At 37.5% G+C, this 21283-nt stretch overlaps 1 protein-coding gene across 3 annotated transcripts in view; it reads right to left on the reverse strand.

The window, feature by feature from the left end:
- MOSPD2 (motile sperm domain containing 2) overlaps positions 1 to 21283 on the reverse strand; it is an 89349-nt gene that overhangs the window by 33913 nt on the left and 34153 nt on the right. For all 3 annotated transcript variants that reach the window (XM_068962089.1, XM_068962090.1, XM_068962088.1), the window contains exon 8: positions 15479 to 15603. In XM_068962089.1, the coding sequence (XP_068818190.1) occupies positions 15479 to 15603 (125 nt within the window). The remainder of the gene's footprint in view (positions 1 to 15478; positions 15604 to 21283) is intronic.

The raw sequence follows: 21283 nt of genomic DNA on the forward strand, positions 1-21283 counted from the left end.
TGTTGGTGGGAATGTAAACTGATGAAGCCACTATGGAGACCAATATGGAGATTTCTTTAAAATAAACAAACTAGGAATAAAAGTACCATATGACCCAGCAATCCCACTACTGAGCATACACCCTGAGAAAACTACAGTTCAAAAAGACACACATATCCCAATGTTCACTGCAGCACTATTTACAAAAGCTAGGACATGGAAGCGACCTAGATGTCCATCAACAGATGAATGGGCAAAGAAGTTGCAGTACATATATACAAAGGAATATTACTCAGCCATAATAAGGAACAAAGGTGAATCAGTTGAACTGAAGTGGATGCACCTAAAGCCTGTATACAGAGTGAAGTCAGTCAGACAGTGAAAAACAAATACCATATATTAACACATATATATGGAATCTAGAAAAATGCTACTATTGAACCTATTTGCAGGGAAGGAATGGAGATGCAGATGAAGAGAATGCACTTGTGGACACACTGGGGAAAGGAGAGGGTGGAATGAATTGAGAAAATAGCACTGACATATATACACTACCATGTGTAACACAGAGAGCTAGTGGGAAACTGTTATATAACATAGGGAGCCCAGCCTGGTGCTCTGTGACAACCTAGAGGGGTGGGAGGGAGGTTCAAGAGGGAGGGGATATATGTGTATGTGTGTGTGTGCATGCGTAGTTATGACTGATTTGCAATGTTGTATGGCAGAAATCAGCACAAGTCTGTAAAGAAATTATCCTCCAATTAAAAAATAAATTAACAAAAAAACTATGAACTATCACCTCACACCAATCAAAATGGCCATCATCGAAAGGTCTGCAAACAATAAATGCTGGAGCAGGTTTGAAGAAAAGGGAATCCTCATGAATTGTTGGTGGGAATGTAAATTGGGATAGCCACTATGGAGAACAGTACGGAGGTTCCTTAAAAAACAAAAAAACAGAGCTCCCATATGATTCAGCAATCCCACTCCTGTGCACATATTAGGAGAAAACCATGTTCAAAAGGTTACATGCACCCCAATAGTCACCAAAGCACTGTTTACAATAGCTAAGACCTGGAAGCAACCTAAATGTCCACTGACAGAGAAATAAAGAAAGATGTGGTACAAATATTCAACAGAGTTTTCAGTCAGTTCAGTTGTTCAGTCATGTCCAACTCTTTGCAACCCCATGGACTGCAGCACGCCAGGCTTCCCTGTCCATCACCAACTCCCAGAGTTTGCTCAAACTCGTGTCCATTGAGTCGGTGATGCCACCCAACCATCTTATCTTCTGTTGTCCCCTTCTCCTCCTGCCTTCAATCTTTCCCAGCATCAGGGTCTTTTCCAATGAGTCAGCTCTTTGCATCAGGTGGCCAAAGTATTGGAGTTTCAGCTTCAGCACCAGTCCTTCCAATGAATATTCAGGACTGATCTCCTTTAGGATGGACTGGCTGGATCTCCTTGCAGTCCAAGGGACTCTCAAGAGTCTTCTCCAACACCACAATTCAAAAGCATCAATTCTCTGATGCTTAACTTTTTTTATAGTCCAACTCTCACATCCATACATGACCACTGGAAAAACCATAGCTTTGACTAGACGGACCTTTGTTGGCAAAGTAATGTCTCTGCTTTTTAATATGCTGTCTAGGTCAGTTAGGTTCTGATAATAATGCCACAGGAGGGTAGGCTCTGGTTAACTGGTTTCCCCTGATGGCAGAAGAACTGAGTCCTCTGGTGTATTTCAAAATGGCTCTTCTTCCAGCTCCTCCTGCAGGAAGTTCTAGGAGATTTTCCCCTAGTATTTACTGAAGAAATCTGGTGGAGCTCCTGGAGGTTAATGTCACAGTGTTGTGGGGGCCCTTCGGTGACTGGATCCCTTGGAGCTGTTAATTCTGAGAATTTTCCAGTGAGCCTCTAGCAATCCATCAATTGCCATTTAGGTTTTTAACTCCTGCAGTGGTTTCTGCTTTGTGAGTCTCCACTCTGGAAAACCTAGACTCCCTACATAGACTTGACTGTTTCTCTAAGTAGTCTGTCTTGTGTCTACCCCTTTCTTATGAATTCAAGAAGAGCTATTGCTGTCATCACTCCCTTCAGCTTTTTACTTTTAGGACAAGGTAGCAACTTCCAAGCATCTAATGTGCAAAACCCAAAACTGGAACTCTCTGTCCACTTTCTAAAAGGAAAGGATTCTGGATTTCTGTGTCACCTTTCATGCTCTTTGTCATACTGAAATTTGTATAGTAGGCTATTTCTCCAGATAATCAATGAGAGGCAGAGTAGAAATTTTACTCCTCAACACCTAGGCTCAGAGGAGCAGAGAAAGGAAAATTGTGAGACAGTAAGTTGAGAGTTGAGTCCAGTCACTCAGTATTACTCAGCCATTAAAAATAAGGAAATTATGCCATTTGCAGAAGTATGGATGGACCTGGGATGATCATACTAAGTGAAGTCAGTCAGAGAAAGATAAATATCATATGATATCATTTATATACAAAATCTAAAAAAATGATACAATTGAATTTATTTACAAAACAGAAATAAGCTCATAGACTTAGAAATCAAACTTATGGTAACAAAAGGGAAAAGATGGGAGGGAAGGAATAAATTGGAAATTTGGTACTGACATATACATACTACTGTATTTAAAATAAATAAAGGGGAGGGGACATATGTACACCTAAGCTGATTCACGTTGATGTTTGACAGAAAACAATAAAATTCTGTAAACCAATTATTCTTTAATTAAATAATAAATTTAACAAAATACAACAAATAATGAACAAAGATCTACTGTACAGCACAGGAAACTCTACTCAATATTCTGTAATAACCTAAATAGGAAGAATAGATACATGTATATGTATAATTGAATCACTTTGTTGTATACCTGAACTGTGGCTCAGTGGAAGAGAATCCGCCTCTAATGCAGGAGATCCAGGTTTGATCCCTGGGTTGGGAAGATCCCCTGGAGAAGGGAATGGCAACCCACTCCATTATTCTTGCCTGAAGAATCCCATGGACGGAGAAGCCTGGTGGGCTACAGTCCTTGGGGTTGCGAAACAGTCAGATATGACTTAGCTACTAAACAACAAGAACTACTCTCTAATTTGCAGGGGGTGGAGTAGCAGTAGTTTAGGGCTTCCCTGGTAGCTCAGCTGGTTAAGAATCTGCCTGCAATGCAGGAGACCCCAGTTTGATTCCTGAGTCGGCAAGATCCATTGGAGAAGGGATAGGCTACCCACTCTAGTATTCTTTGGCTTCCCTTGTGGCTGAGATGGTAAAGAATCCGCCTGCAATGTGGAAGACCTGGGTTCAATACCTGGCTTCAATCCCTGGGTTGGGAAGATCTCCTGGAGAAGGGAAAAGCTACCCACTCCAGTATTCTGGCCTGGAGAATTCCATGGACTGTATAGCCCATGGGGTCACAAAGAGTCAGACACGACTGAGCAACTTTCATTTTCACTCTCAATAAGCATTGTAAATCAACTATACTCCAACAGAAAATAAACAATAAAGGGAAACATTTCTGAATGGCAACACAAACAAAACCCAACCAATAAATCAACCAACCACAAAAAAAAAAAAAAAAAAACTTAAAAAACAAAGCATTTTTAAGAAGTCCATAACTGGGAAAATATGTATTACATATAAGAGCAACAAAACCCACTTTTTCTTAATATAGAAAAATCAACAAGAGTAACCACTCAACAAAATAAGGAATAAAGGAATGATGGAGAGTTCATAGAAAAAAATAGATTGCCTTTTAAACCATTAAAAAATGCTCAACATCACTTACAATAAAAAAGTACAAATTTAAACCATAGTTAACTATTTTTTACCTGAGACTGACAAAGCTTAAAATAAGGAAAATAGGTGGTGTTGGCAAGGATGTGATTCAAGCATTCTCATACATTAAATAGGCACAATCTCTTTACAGGGAAATTGATAACAGGTATCACAAATCAGCTATTGAAGTTTAAACTAAATGTAACAACTGACCTAATGATTTCAATTCAAGGAGTTTATCTTCTACAGATACTGCTGCTTCCATGTATTAAGAATTCATTATGAGAATATTCACTGAATCAGTGTTAGTAATGGTAAAAGGTTAGAAAATTAACGGTATTTAAAACAGAACATAATAATAATACATCATTAGATCCACACAATGGAATATTCTGCAATGGTTTAAAGAATCTATTAGATCTCTAGCAATCAATATGGTATGACCTAAAAATAAATGATATTAAAAAAACAACAGAATAATATACTAAATAGCATATAATGACTACAGTAAAAAACAATAACAATGGACTTAGTATTTCTAGAAGAAGAAAAAACTCTGAAACAGTGACTACTTGGGGGAATTGCAGCGGCAGTGATTTAGGAAAGTAGACATACTTTTAATTTTCATTGTGCTGTTGTAATTTTCAGTCTTTGGTACTGTTTGTTTTATTTAAGGAAGTGTGTATGTATTTAGGGGAAAAATGTACTTTAATGAACAGTAGTCCTTTTACTATTATAACTACAATTCTGAGGAAATAAATCTCTAGCAACCGAGAAGGGAAATAAAATACCTTTTTCTATCCATAAGAGAGACGTTATGGGGAGGGAGGTGGGTGGGGGGTTCATGTTTGGGAACGCATGTACACCTGTGGTTGATTCATGTCAATGTATGGCAAAACCAATATAGTATTGTAAATTAAAATAAAGGAAAAAAAATATTAAAACAAAAAATAAAAAAAAAACTTATAAAGCAAAAAAAAAATAAAAAAAATAAAATTAATAGCATGCAGTAAAAACTACTTTTAAGAAACAACAACTGTATTGGCAAATTATTTAACAGAACAAACCAATCAAATAGTTATTTTAACCAAGGTTAGTATCTGAAATGACACATACTTTTTGAAATGAACCATACTTTGTTTTTCTAGGTTTAAAAGTGAAATATAAGGCCTCAGAAGAGGAAAGCAGGAAACATGAAGTTTAAATAGTGCTTCAGGGGGAGGAAGTCAAGATGGCAGAGTAGGAGGACATGGAGCTCACCTCTTCCCACAAATACATCAAGAATACACCTACAAATGGAACAATTCTCAGAGTACATGCTGAACACTAGAAGAGGACTTTGGGCAGCTAAAAGGACAACAAAGATCTCTGCATAACCAGGTAGAATGAAAGAAAGAAAGAATACAGGAAGCTGAATGGGATCTTGCACCCCAAGGAGGGAGGTGCAAGAGAGGAGAGGTTCCTGTACCTCAGGAAGTTCCCTCATTGGCAGGGCTATCAGCTGGGACAGAAGAGGAGTTACAGAACACAGCAACCAGTCTGTGGCAGGCAGGACAGAGTGAGACCTCCACAGGTGGTCCACAACCCTGTGCACCCCAGCCTGAGATGTGTCTGCAGATGCAAACGGGCTGGATGCTGGAACGTTGGGTCTGGAGAGAGCAGACCTGGGGAAAGCCTGCTGCCCGTGGTGACGAGATAGCCTGAAGGGATGGGAGGGTGGAGCTCTACAACCAGGAATATTTGTGGAAGAAGCCTGGGACGCCATAGAAGCAAAGTGCCATTGTTCAGAGGCATGTAAAGGGTGAGGCTGTCACTGCAGGCTCTTTCAACATGTGTTGACCTTTGACTTGGTGGGCTCCAGGAGGGGCTACCTCCTCGGTGGTCCACACACCCTGACCACTGCCCCAGTAGTCTATCGCCTGGGCAGGCTCCACAGGGCTGGGGGAAGATAGATCCTTCACTCTTGGAGAGTACACACAAGGTCTCAAAAGCTGGGCCCCAGGGCAAAGCAATGACTCCATAAGAGTCTAGACCTACTTATGGGTCTTGGATAGTCTCCTGGCGAGGTGCAGGTTGGCTGTGGCTCCCTATGGAGGCAAGAACACTGGTGGCAGAGGCCTCAGGGAATATTGATGGGTATGAGCTTTCCCAGAGGGAGGTCCCCGTTTTGGCACCAAGACCTGGCCCCATCCAACAGTCTGCAGGTTCCAGAGCTGAAATACTTCCGGCCAAACAATCAACAAGACAGGAACACAGCGCCACCCAGCATCAGACAGGCTGTCTCAAGTCATACTGAGCTCAAGTGAAGTTAAGTGAAAGTCACTCAGTCGTGTCTGACTCTTTGCGACCCCATGGACTATAGAGTCCATGGAATTCTCCAGGCCAGAATACTGGAGTGGGTAGCCTTTCCCTTCTCCAGTGGATCTTCCCAACTCAGGGATCTAACCCAGGTCTCCCACATTGCAGGCAGATTCTTTACCAGCTGAGCCACAAGGGAAGCCAAAGAATACTAGAGTGGGTAGCCCATCCCTTCTCCAGTGGATCTTCCTGACTCAGGAATCGAACTGGGGTCTCCTGGACAGCAGGCAGATTCTTAACCAGCTGAGCTACCAGGGAAGCCCTTACTGAGCTCAAAGACGCCTCTAAACACACCCCTTGACATGGCCCTGCCCACTGAGGGCAGGCACCAGAAACAAGAAGAACTAGGATCCTGTAGCCTGCACAAAGAAGGCTACAAGCACAGAAGGTTAGACAAAATAAGATGACACAGAAATATGTTTCAGACGAAGGAACAAGATAAAAACCCACAAGAACAACTAAATGAAGAGGAAATAGGCAATCAAGCTGAAAAAGAATTCAGAGTAATGATAGTAAAGATGATCCAAAATCTTGGGAAAAGAATGGAGGCACAGACCAAGAAGATATAAGAAATGTTTAACAAAGAGATAAAAGATTTAGAGAATGAAGAATTAAAGATAAACAATTCAATAATTGGGACTTCCCTAATGGCGCAGTGGATAGGAATCCACCTGCCAATGGAGACAATATGAGTTCAATCCCTGGTTGGGGAAGATTCCACATGCCAGGGAGCAGCTAAGCCCATGTGCCACAACTACTGAAGCTGGTGCACTTTAGAGCCTGCGAGCAACAAGTACTGAGCCTATGTGCCACAACTACTGAAGCCTGTGTGCCTAGAGCCTGTGCTCCACAACAAGAGAAGCCACCACAATGAAAAGCCCATGTACTGCAATGAAGAGTAGCCCCCGCTTGCTGCAACTAGAGAAATCCCACACAAAGCAACAAAGATTCAGTGCAGCCAAAAATAAATCATAATTAAAAAAAACTCTATCCCACCCTCTCTCTCTCCCTCAGAGTCCAAAAGTCCACTCTACACATCTGTGTCTCTTTTGCTGTCTTGCATACAGGTATTGTAAAATAAAATAAAGTAAAAATTAAAATTAAAAAAACTAAAAATCAAAACACAATACAAATAAAAAATATACTAGAAGGAATTAATAGCAGAATAACTAAGGCAGAGAATGAATAAATGAACTGGAAGACAGAGTGGTGGAAATCATGGCTGCAGAACAAAACAAATAGAATGAAAAATGATAAGAAATGAGAAAGAAAGAGGGAAAGGGCCTGAGAAACTATTTGAAGAGATTACAGCTGAAATTTCCCTTGGAAAAGGAAATATTCACCCAAGAGCAGGAAGTGTAGAGAGTCCCTGGCAGGATAAATCCAAAAGGAACACCCTGAGATACATATTAATCAAACTGACAAAAATTAAAATACAGAGAAAAAATATTGAAAGCAACAAGGGAAAAGCAACAAATAACATACAAGGAAATTCCCATAAAGTTATCAGCTGATTTTTCAGTGGAAACTGCAGGCCAGAAGAGAGTAGCATGATATATTCAAACTGACAAAAGGGAGAAAATCTCCAACCAAAAACATTCTAACCAGCAAGGCTCTTGTTCAGACTCCACAAAGAAACCAAAAACATTACAGACAAGCAAAAGCTAAGCGAACTCAGCATCACCAGACCAGCTTTGGAATAAATGCTAAAGGTACTTCTTTAGGTGTTTAAAAAAAAAAAAGGCCAAACTTAGAAATATGAAAATCCACATGGGAAACCTTACCAGTAAACATACAGTAAAAGTAGGAAATCATCCACACACAAATATGGTATCAAAACCGGCAACTGTGAGGAGAGTACAAATGCGGAAAATGGGCAATGCATTTGAAATTAAGTGAACAGCAACTTAAAACAATGTTGTATATATATACATATAGATAGATAGATTGCTATATCAAAACCTTATGGGAAGACGTCCCTGGTGGTGCAGTAGATAAAAATCTGCCTGCCAATGCAGGAAACAGAGGTTCAATCCCCGGCCCAGGAAGATTCCACATGCCTCTGGCAATTAATGCCCATGTGCCACAACCACTCTGTGCTCTAGAGCCCATGAGCTGTAACTATTGAGCCCACATGCCTCAACTACTGAATCCTGTGCACTCTAGAGCCCATGCTCTGCAACAAGAGAAGCCACGACAATGAGAAGCCTGCACACTGAAACTACAGAGTAGCCCACACTCTCTGCAACTAGAGAAAGCCTGTGCACAGCAATGAAGACCCAGAGCAATAAAAATTAAATAATATTAAAAAAACGTTATGGGAAATGTGAACCAAAAAACTACAACAGATACACAATAGATACACAAAATAAAAAGCAATATGAACACTAAATCACGAGACGAGAACAAAAAAGGAGGGAAAAAGACTTACAAAAACAACTTCAAAAGAATTTTAAAAAATGGCAATAAGAATATATATATCAATAATCACCTTACATGTAAATAGGTTAAATGCTCCAATTAAAAGACACAAACTGCCTGAATAGGATAAAAAAATGACTCATATATGCTGCCTATAAGAAACTCATTTCAGACCTACGAACACATACAGACTGAAAGTGAGGGGATGGAAAAAGATATTCTATGCAAATAGAAATGAAAAGAAAGCTGGAGTGGCAATACTCATATCAGACAAAACAGACTTTAAAATAAAGACTGTTATAAAAGACAAACAAAGACACTACATAATGATCAAGAGATCAATCCAAGAAGAAGATATAACAATATAAATATATATGCACTCAACACAGAGACCCGCAATATACAAGGCAAATGCTAAGGGAAATCAACAGTAACACAATAGTGGGAGACTTTACCTTTCACTGTTCATCTGAAACGATCACAATATTGTTAGCTCGCTATACCCCAGTAAAAAATAAAAAGTTTAACAAAAAATAGAAAATAAACAAATAAACAGAAAATAATGGGGGACTTTACATTCCACTTCCACCAATGGACAAATCATCTAGACAGAAATTCAATAAGGAACATAGGCCTTAAATGACTCATTAGACCAGATAAACCCAACTGATACTTACAGCACACTCCATCTAAAAGCAGCAGAATACACTTTCTTCTCATGAGTACATGGAACATTCTCTAGAATACATTATATCTTGGGCCACAAATCAAGCCTTGGTAAATTTAAGAAACCTGAAATCATAAGAAGCATCTTTTCTGACCAAAACACTGTAAGATTAGAATTAAATTACATGTAATAACTGTAAGCAAAAAAACACACACAATCATGTGAAGGCTAAACAATATGTTACTAAACCAATGGATCACTGAAGAAATCGAAGACAGAATAAAAAAAAAATACCTAGAGGCTAATGACAATGAAAACATGACAATCTAAAACCTATGCGAACCAACAAAAGCAATTCTACGAGGGAAGTTAACAGCAATATGATCTTACCACAGAAAACAAGAAAAATTTCAAATAAACCACCTAAAGTTACACCTAAAGCAACTAGGGAAGAGGAACAAACAAAATCCAAAGTTAGCATAAGGAGAAAAATCATAAAGATCAGAGTGGAAATAAATGAAATGGAGACAAAACAACAGAAAATATGAATGAAACCAAAAGCTGGGTCTTTGAAAAGATACACAAAATTGATAAACTTTTAGCCAGACTCATCATGAAAAAAAGGGAGGGCTCAAATCAGTAAAATTACAAATGAAAAACAAATTATTATAAGCACCACAGAAATACAAAGGATCATGAGAGACTACTACTACACTACTACAAGTGCCAATAAAACAGACAATCTAGAAGAAATGGACAAATCCTTAGACTGAACCAGAACAAACTAGAAAATGTGAACAGACCAATAACAAGTGATATTGAAACTGTGATTTTAAAAACTCTCAACAAAGTCCAGGACCACATGACTTCAAAGGTGAATTACATCTCACATTTAGAGAAGAGTTATCACCTATTTTTCTGAAACTCCTGCAGAGGAAGGAAAACTCTCAAACACCTTCTAAAAGATTTTCATCACTCTGATATCAAAATCAGACAAAGCACAAAAAAAGAAAATTATAGGCCAATATCACAGATAAACAGACGCAAAAATCCTCAACAAAATACTAGCAAACCAAACCCAACAATACATCATGATCAAGTGGGATTTATCCCAGGGATGCAAGGATTCTTCAATGCAAGCCAATTAATTAGTGTGATATACCATATTAACAAACAGAAGAATAAAAACCAAATAATTAAATTGGTAGATGCAGAAAAAGCTTTTGACAACATCATGCATATTGATATTACTTTAAATGTAAATAGATTAAATGCACCAATCAAAAGACTTAGACTGGCTGGGTGGATGAAAACATGTGCATGTATGTACTTCTAGTTTACCATATCACTCTGCTTGGAACCCCTCCCCCCAGTTGTACGTTACTATTTTATATTGTTAAGTTAATCATGTTCCCATTATGGCTTGCAATTTTAATTAACTTTTATTTTTTGTCTGGCTATTGACTGTGAAAACTGATAAACATATTTTACTTTTGTGATTATTCACTTAATACCACTGTATCATGATTGGCCAACAGAAAAACAATAGACCTCTATATCACCAAAACTAGGATCTAACAGAAAAAAACTTGTAATCACTTTTTAAAATCCAGATGGATATCAGAATTATCCTGAAACTTTTTGAAAAATACAAATGCTCAGGTATTTCTTTTTCTCACCAGAGCTCCAGATATGTTTCTAATGAGCAGTCATGTTTAAAAACAACTCGACTATATGATGATCTTTTAGTTTTATCTAGTTTATTTCACTTTTTCTATTTCATATTCAGGGCTCCCATTTCATTTAGTTTATGTTCTCTAATTTTTTCCATCTTTTTTTTTTGGATACTCTTTCTCAAGCCTTTATCAAGTATAGTAGAAAAACTTTTGTATACACATATGTAAATGTGTAATATATATATATTTTAGAAAACTTATGAACCTAAAAAATTATGACATTTTGGCTAATCAATGAATATAGTAAAGGTACAGGATATAAAATCAACACACAGAAATACCTTGCATTCCTATACACTAATAATGAGAAAATAGAAAGAGAAATTAAGGAAACAACTCCATTCACCATTACAACAAAAAGAATAAAATACTTAGGAATATATCTACCTAAAGAAACAAAAGACCTATATATAGAAAACTATAAAACACCGTGAAAGAAATCAAAGAGGACCCTAATAGATGGACAAGTATACCGTGTTCATGGATCAGAAGAATCAATATAGGGAAAATGAGTATACTACCAAAAGCAATCTATAGATTCAATGCAATCCCTATCAAGCTACCAACAGTATTTTTCAGAGAACTAGAACAAATAATTTCACAATTTGTATGGAAATACAAAAAACCCTCAAAGAGCCAAAGCAATCTTGAGAAAGAAGAATGGAACTGGAGGAATCAACCTGCCTGATTTCAGGCTCTACTACAAAGCCACAGTCATCAGGATAGTATATGGTACTGGCACAAAGACAGAAATATAGATCAATGGAACAAAATAGAAAGCTCACAGATAAATCCATGCACCTATGGACACCTTATCTTTGACACAGGAGGCAAGAATATAGAATGGAGAAAAGACAAATCTCTTTAACAAGTGGTGCTGGGAAAACTGGTCAACTGCTTGTAAAAGAATGAAACTAGAACACTTTATAACACCATACACAAAAACAAACTCAAAATGGATTAAAGATCTAAATGTAAGAGCAGAAACTATAAAACTCCTAGAGGAGAACATAGGCAAAACACTCTCCAACATAAATCACAGCAGGATCCTCTATGACCCACCTCCCAGAATATTGGAAATAAAAGCAAAAAATAAATAAATGGGACCTAATTAAAATTAAAAGCTTCTGCACAACTAAGGAAACTATAAGCAAGGTGAAAAGACAGCCTTCAGAATGGGAGAAAATAATAGCAAAGAAGCAACTGACAAAGAATTAATCTCAAAAATATACAAGCAACTCCTGCAGCTCAATTCCAGAAAAATAAATGACCCAATAAAAAAATGGGCCAAGGAACTAAACAGACATTTCTCCAAAGAAGACATACAAATGGCTAACAAACACATGAAAAGATGCTCAACATCATTCATTATTAGAGAAATGCAAATCAAAACCACAATGAGGCACCATTTCACGCCAGTCAGAATGGCTGCTATCCAAAAGTCTACAAGCAATAAATGCTGGAGAGGGTGTGGAGAAAAGGGAACCCTCTTACACTGTTGGTGGGAATGCAAACTAGTACAGCCACTATGGAGAACAGTGTGGACATTCCTTAAAAAACTGGAAATAGAACTGCCATATGACCCAGCAATCCCACTGCTGGGCATGCACACCGAGGAAACCAGAATTGAAAGAGACACGTGTACCCCAATGTTCATCACAGCACTGTTTATAATAGCCAGGACATGGAAGCAACCTAGATGTCCATCAGCAGACGAATAGATAAGAATGCTGTGGTACATATACACAATGGAGTATTACTCAGCCATTAAAAAGAATACATTTGAATCAGTTCTAATGAGGTGGATGAAACTGGAGCCTATTATACAGAGTGGAGTAAGCCAGAAAGAAAAACACCAATACAGTATACTAACGCATATATATGGAATTTAGAAAGATGGCAATGATAACCCTGTATGCAAGACAGCAAAAGAGACACAGATGTATAGAACAGTCTTCTGGACTCTGTGGGAGAGGGCAAGGGTGAGATGATTTGGGAGAATGGCATTGAAACATGTATATTATCATATATGAAACGAATCGCCAGTCCAGGTTCGATGCATGATACAGGTTGCTTGGGGCTGGTGCACTGGGATGTCCCAGAGAGATGGGATGGGGAGGGAGGTGGGAGGGGGAACACATGTACACCTGTGGCAGATTCATGTCAATGTATGGCAAAACCAATACAATATTGTAAAGTAATTAGCCTCTAATTAAAATAAATAAATTTATATTAAAAATTATGACATTTTGATTCTACCTGTTTGACTTAGTATGACTAGAATACTAGATTTCTAATTAAAAAATAAATATGCAATAAGTGACAAAGTTTTACTGTGTAGCATATGGAACTATAGTCAATATCTTGTAATAACCTATGATGCAAAATAATTTCAAAATAATATATGTGTATTTGTATAACTGAATCATCTTGCTGTGCACCTGAAACACTGTAAGTCAACTATACTTCAATAAAATATATATATTAAAAATATGGCAAAGTTCAACAATGCAAAACTGCAATTACTTTTGCACCAACCTAATAAAAACAACCTACTATATAGAACAGGGAACTCAACACTCTGCAATAGCCTATATGGGAAAACAATCTGAAATAGGATGGATATATGTACAACCGATTCATTCATTTTGATGAACACCTGAAACTGACAATAAACGTTAAAAAAATACAGAAATAATTCAATATTTAGGGGAAGAAAAAGAAACATCTTTGAAATCATCTTTAATGACCATCATTCAGTAATAAGACACTTTTCATTTGGTTTTTCAGATGTCTAGGAATCAAGATACTCATAACCAGTTTAAAGTTCAGTTTGGCTGAAGAAATAGTTGTGCATGTCTCTATATGAAAAAATTTCTATTTTTGTTACCCTCATCCCACCCAATTTCCTTTGCAGTGAGTTGAAGTGTTGTGGAGTTCTCTGTAGGACTACGTCCAGTTATGATAGTCCGGAAACAGTCTCAGACATAAGGATATATATATTTTATATCTTTTAAAATAAACGAGTCTCAGTTCCTAAGTATTAATGGCAACCCACTCCAGTATTCTTGCCTGGAGAATCCCAGGGACAGAAGAGCCTAGTGGGCTGCTGTCTATGGGGTTGCACAGAGTCGGACACGACTGAAGCGACTTAGCAACAGCAGCAGCAGGGACCTCATACTATTCTTCCTTTCTTTTCTTAGAATCATCCTTAGCTGGTTGCCAAAAGCTGCTGAGAACTTTCTGTATAATATACCACTCTCGTGGAGAGTCAATTTTGGTTCAGATATTTTATCCAGTCTTTCATAGGTTCCAAATGTACTGTACAAACAAAAGGTTGATAACTTCCCCCAGAAATTACCAATTCAAGGTTTTTTCCAATGAAAGAAACACAGAAAAGGATACACAAAAACTTTTCATTTTGCTACTCCTTTGATTCTAACCACTCTCGTGGAGAGTCAATTTTGGTTCAGATATTTTATCCAGTCTTTCATAGGTTCCAAATGTACTGTACAAACAAAAGGTTGATAACTTCCCCCAGAAATTACCAATTCAAGGTTTTTTCCAATGAAAGAAACACAGAAAAGGATACACAAAAACTTTTCATTTTGCTACTCCTTTGATTCTAGTTGAACGTAATTTTGCCAGTACAAAGTAGATTGCCAAAGTCAAATAACTGAAGTATTACCAATCAAATTAACCTAAAGCATACAAAATCCATAGGTTTCACAGTTTATTTTTTTAAAAAAGTCATTATCCAATTATGTTTCACTGCTATGGAGTATTAAAAATTTAACACATTTCTACTTACTTCTGGTCTCTTATTTGTAAGTAGTAAGATCATTTCCAAAAAATATTATAGTATATATTAACTTTTAAATTAAAACTGTTCAACAGTAAATAACCGAAATCAAACTAAAGAGACATCAAAAGGCAAGTAAGTGATTTATAGTCACTCATTAAACAATTTATGGGCTATCTCTAGACAGTGTAATGCAGTCACTATGCAGCCACAAACAAGAACAAGACAGCTTATCACATAATGATTTTGAATGATTTCTAAGAGATTTTGTGAAGCAAAAAGCAGCACACACAATAGTGTATAAATACACTACTTGGTTAAAACCATGATGGGAGGGAAAAAGAATTATATATATATATGAATACTATAGTTGTTTCTATATTACATACTTAGTATAGTTTTTAATATAGGTAACACAGATCCCTGGGGGAAAAAAAAAAGAATTAAACTAGAGAGAACAGGATGGTAGCCACAGCAGTACAATTCTGAATACTTTTACTTAGTATCTTTCAGTTTAAAATCATATAAAAACTTGACCTATTCAAAAATAACAACTCAAGATGTTTAATAAAAAATGTCTGTAACTCTGGTTTCTATTATAGAGTATCTATAATTTTTCTTAGGCTATTTAGATATTGCTTTTCTGTTTCTGTTGAGGAAAGAATACAGCCTCATGTGTCATGTCCCAGTCTTATTTTAAAAACAGGTTCTAGGTACTGTACTTACAGTTCCACCCATGTGAGGAGGCAGGTATTCTACACTGACATAGTCTTGGATGTCACTTTTACTCGTAAACTTCAACAAACTCACTGCTTCTGGACCAAGCCAGGTTTTCACAATTTTGAAAGCAGCTGAAGAAAAACACAATCACTGTATTAAATTCCTTTCATTCTCTTTCTCGATTTACTTACCGTATGTGCTAATGTAGGTCCTCTGAGATTAGTTTGGGCTAAAATCTGTTAATATGTATTTTTCCATGGCATGATAGTTATATTCACATATATTCACATTCTCTAACCCCTTATGGCAGAAAGTGAAGAAGAACTAAAGTTTCACTTTCCTGATGAAAGTGAAAGAGGAGTGAAAAAGTTGGCTTAAAATTCAACATTCAGAAAACTAAGATCATGACATCTGTTCCCATCACTTCATGGCAGATAGATGGGGAAACAATGGAAACAATGAGAGACTATTTTTTGAGGTTTAAAATCACTGCAGATGGTGATGGCAGTCATGAAATTAAAAGATGCTCGCTCCTTGGAAGAAAAACGATGACCAACTTAGACAGCATATTAAAAAGCAGAGACATTACTTGCTGACAAAGGTCTCTAGTCAAAGCTGTGGTTTTTCCAGTGGCCATGTATGGATCTGAGAGTTGGACTATAAAGAAAGCTGAATACCAAAGAATTGATGCTTTTGAACTATGGTGTTGGAGAAGGCTCTTGACAGTCCCTTGGACTGCAAGGAGATCCAACCAGTCCATCGTAAAGGAAATCAGTCCTGAATATTCATTGGAGGGACTGATGCTGAAGCTGAAACTCCAATACTTTGGCCATTTCAATACTTTTGCGAAGAACTGACTCATTGGAAAAGACCCTGATGCTGGGGAAAGATTGAAGGTGGGAGGAGAAGGGGACGACAGAGGATGAGATGGTCGGATGGCCACAAAGTCGGACACAACTGAGCAACTGAACTGAACTGAATCCCTGTAGGCATTTATACTTTAACTGTGCCTTATGGGTTTCAAATGTTCCAGGAAGATTCTGGAGAATTAAATTACTTTGATGTTCATTAACAAACTTATGGTTTTGGCCTCTGAACAAATCCATCAATGATTCCGACTTCTAAGATTTCCAGACAATGAATCAAAATGCATTGTGATTCACTACCTGTACAACAGTACGGGAAGAGTCATTTGCCTTATGCTTCTCTGATAAATCCCCAATCTGAAAAATCTTCTAAAATGGGAAGTCAGGAAGAGAAAGAAAAAGCCCTTCTCTTATGTGTGTGAGCCAGACTCAGACTTTTCCACCCTAACCTTAAACTTCTGTGCCTTTCTCCTAAGCCCTGCAGCTTAAGAGTTACGATGATATTATAGAATCTTCAAGAATAAAATTATCAAATACGGCTATTTTGTAACTACAATTTTGTTCTATCATGCGATTTTGATAAACTTTTTAACCTTCTTTCCATCATGAGTTCCTAAGCACATTTTAATGGAATTAAAAGAGAAATCCTGAATTAAATTTGCAAAAGCATCAATGAAAAAGTCAGGAAATAAAACAGCATGATAATGAACATTAAACAGTAGTTCAGAAAACTGCATTTTTACTTTGGCTAATTATGTTTAAAAATTTCTACATAACATTTACATTTTCATTAATTTCAATTCAAAAAATCTGAGTTGGCATGTCTGAAGCTATGGTACTTGAAAGTAACTGAAGTGCTATAAAGCTGACTTTTCATAACAGCTTTTATTGAAATAAAATTTACATACCATAAAATTCACTTTTTTACTCATCAATGATTTTTCTTTAGTATATTCAGAGTTGTGGAACTCATCACCACTATCTAATTTTGGAACATTTTCATCACCCAAAAAGAAATCTCCACCCATGGGCAATCTCTCATCTTCCTTTCTCCCTGACAACCATTAATCTAGTTTCTGTCTTTATGGATTTGCCCGTTTTTGTAACTATGTTTTTATAAATATGAGTTTTTATTTCCTACTAGCTTTGTTCACTCAGCATGTTTTTAAGGATCATCTGTAATGGAGCATGTATCATATTTAATTCCATTTTATGGCTGAATAATCTTTCATTTTATGGTTATATAACATCTGTTTATTTACTGTTTATTAGCATTTGTTACTATCAATAACCTCAGATACACAGATGATACCACCCTTATGGCAGAAAGTGAAGGGGAACTAAAGAGCCTCTTGATGAAAGTGAAAGAGGAGAGTGAAAAAGTTGGCTTAAAACTCAATATTAAAAAAATGTAGATCATGGCATCTGGTCCTATCACTCCATGGCAAATAGCTGGGAAAACAATGGAAAGAGTGACAGACTTTATTTTCTTGGGCTCCAAAATCACTGCAGATGGTGACTGCAGCCATGAAAGTAAAAGCTGCTTGGTCCTTGGAAGAAAAGGTGTAACCAACCTAGACAGCATATTAAAAAGCAGAGAGACATTACTTGCCGACAAAGGTTTCTAGTCAAAGCTGTGGTTTTTCCAGTAGTCAAGTATGGATGTGAGAATTGGACTATAAAGAAAGCTGAATGCTGAAGAATTGATACTTTTGAACTGTGGTGTTGGAGAAGACTTTTGAGACTCCCTTGGACTGCAAGGAGATCCAACCAGTCCATCCTGAAGGAAATCAGTCCTGAATGTTCATTGGAAGGACTGATGCTGAACCTGAAACTCAAATACTTTGGCCACCTGATGCAAAGAACAGACTCATTGGAAAAGACCCTGATGCTTGGAAAAGACTGAAGGTGGGAGGAGAAGGGGATGATAGAGGATGAGACAGTTGGATGGCATCACTTACTCGATGGACATGAGTTTGAGCAAGCTCCAGGAGTTGGTGATGAACAGGGAAGCCTGGTGTGCTGCAGTCCATGGGGTTGCAAAGAGTCAGATATGACTGAGCCACTGAACTGAACATTTGTTTATCCATTCATCAACTGATGAACTTTGGATTATTTCCACTTTTCACTATTATGAATAATGCTACTATGAACCTTTGTGTAGAACTCCTTGTGTAGACACACATTTTCAGTTCTCTGAGACATACACCTAGGAGTGAAATTGCTAGGTCACATGATAACTCTGTATTTAATTTTTTGAGGAATGGCAACTGTTAAATGGCTGCGCTATTTAACATTCTCACCCACAATGTATGAGGGTTCAAAATTCTCCACATCATTATGGACACTTGTTACTTTATTCTGTCTTTTTGATTACAGCCATCCTAGTAGGTGTGAAGTAGTATCTCATTTGGTCTTAATTTGCATTTCTCTAATGATGTTGAGCAGCTTTTATGGGTTTATCACCCATTTACATATTTTTTTTGGCAAAATAATCTGTTAAAATCTTTTGTCCTTTTCACCTGGGCCACTTGTCATTTTATTGTTGCATTATAAAAGTTATTTATATATTCTACTCACAAGTCCCTTTTCTGATGTCTGATTTGTAAATATTTTCTTCCATTCTGAGAACTGTCTTTTTACCTTCTTGATGGTGTCCTTTAAGGTACAAAAGTTTTCAATATTAATGAAGTACAATATATCTATTCCTTTGTTGCTTGTGCTTTTTGGGGGTCATACCTAAGAAACCACCGTCTACTCCAAGGTCACACTGATTTACCCCTATGGTTTTTCTAACAGGTTTATAGTTTCAACTCTGATCCATTTAGAGTTCATTTTGTTAGATGATGGAAGGTAGAGGTCCACCTTCATTCTTTTGAATGCTGATATTAGTTGTCCCAGTATCATTTGTTTAGAAGGCTAATCTTTCTCCACTTAACTGTCTTGGCACCACTGTCAAGAAATCAATCATAAATGTTTGGATTTATTTCTGGACTCTCAATTCTATTTTACTGGTCTTTATTTCTATTATCATGTTCACACCACAATGTCTTAATGCTTTTATAGTGAATTTTAAAATCAAGAGATGGACTTTCCCGGTGGTGCAGTGGATAAGAATCCACCAATGAAGGGGACACAGGTTCAATTTCTAGCCTGGGATTCCATATGCCACAGAGCAACTGGACCTATGTACCACAGCTAATGAGCCAGTGCTCTAGAGTTTAAAAGCTGAAACTACTGAGCCTGTGTGCCATGATTACTAAAGGTGGCTTATCTAGAGCCAGTGTTCCACAAGAGGGGTCACCACAATCAGAGGCTCACGCACTGCAACTGAAGGGTATCCCACATTCTCTGCAACTAGAGAAAAGCCCAGACAGTAGTGAAGACCCAGCATAGCCAAAATTTAAAAAAATAAAAATTAAAAAAAATCATCTAAACATAGTTAAAAATAGTTAAACTATTTTAAAAATAGTTTAAAATTGTTTAAAAATTAATAAAATCAAGAGGTGTGAGTTCCTCAATTTCACTGTTCTTCAGTTCAGTTCAGTCGCTCAGTCGTGTCTGACTCTTTGCGACCCCATGAATCGCAGCACGCCAGGCCTCCCTGTCCATCACCAACTCCCGGAGTTCACTCAGACTCACGTCCATCAAGTCAGTGATGCCATCCAGCCATCTCATCCTCTGTCGTCCCCTTCTTCTCCTGCCCCCAATCCCTCCCAGCATCAGAGTCTTTTCCAATAAGTCAACTCTTTGCATGAGGTGGCCAAAGTATTGGAGTTTCAGCTTTAGCATCAGTCCTTCCAAAGAAATCCCAGGGCTGATCTTCAGAATGGACTGGTTGGATCTCCTTGCAGTCCAAGGGACTCTCAGGAGTCTTCTCCAACACCACAGTTCAAAAGCATCAATTCTTCGGCACTCAGCTTTCTCCACAGTCCAACTCTCACATCCATACATGACCACAGGAAAAACCATAGCCTTGACTAGACGGACCTTTGTTGGCAAAGTAATGTCTCTGCTTTTCAACATGCTATATAGGTTGGTCATAACTTTTCTTCCAAGGAGTAAGCGTCTTTTAATTTCATGGCTGCAGTCACCATCTGCAGTCATTTTGGAGCCCCCCAAAATAAAGTGTGACACTGTTCCCACTGTTTCCCCATCTATTTCCCATGAAGTGATGGGACCAGATGCCATGATCTTCATTTTCTGAATGTTGAGCTTTATGCCAACTTTGAATGGCAAACCACTTCGGTATTCTTGCCTTGAGAACCCCATGAACAGTAAATCACTGTTCTTACTCAAGACTATTTTTATTACTCTGGGTCTCTTGCATCTCCATATGAATTTAAGGACAAACTTGTCCGAATCTGTTTAAGAAAAAAAGTGGGGGCAGCAGTTGGGATTTTGACAGAAACTGCACTGAATCTGTAAATCAACTTTGAAGCACTGCCATCTTAGTAATTAATAGGTCTTCTAATCCATGAACAAGACATGAATATTTACCTAGATCTTGAATTCCCTTCAGTGGTGTTTTACAGTTTTCAGTGTATGAGTTTTCAACTTTTTATTATTTTTATTTCTAAGTATTTTATTCTTTGTGATGCTATTACAACTGGAATGATTATATAATATCATTTTGGGTTATTCATTGCTAACGCATAGAAACACAATTGGTTTCATGTATTGACTTTGCATCAGGTCACCTTGCTCAACTTGTTTACTGGTTCTAACAGGCTTCTGTGTATGTATGGTTTGTATTTCTTAAAATTTTCCATATAGATATCAGCTGCAAATACAAATAGTATGACTTCTTTTCCAATCTGGATGGTTTTTCTTTTTCTTGCCTAAGTGCCCTGACAATCTAAGTGGTAAGAGCTGACAACTTTATCTGGCTCCTGATCTAAGGGGGAAAGTATTGATTCTTTCACTAAGCATGATGCTAACTGGG

Source organism: Capricornis sumatraensis, chromosome X (assembly GCF_032405125.1).
Source record: "Capricornis sumatraensis isolate serow.1 chromosome X, serow.2, whole genome shotgun sequence".
NCBI lineage: Eukaryota > Metazoa > Chordata > Mammalia > Artiodactyla > Bovidae > Capricornis > Capricornis sumatraensis.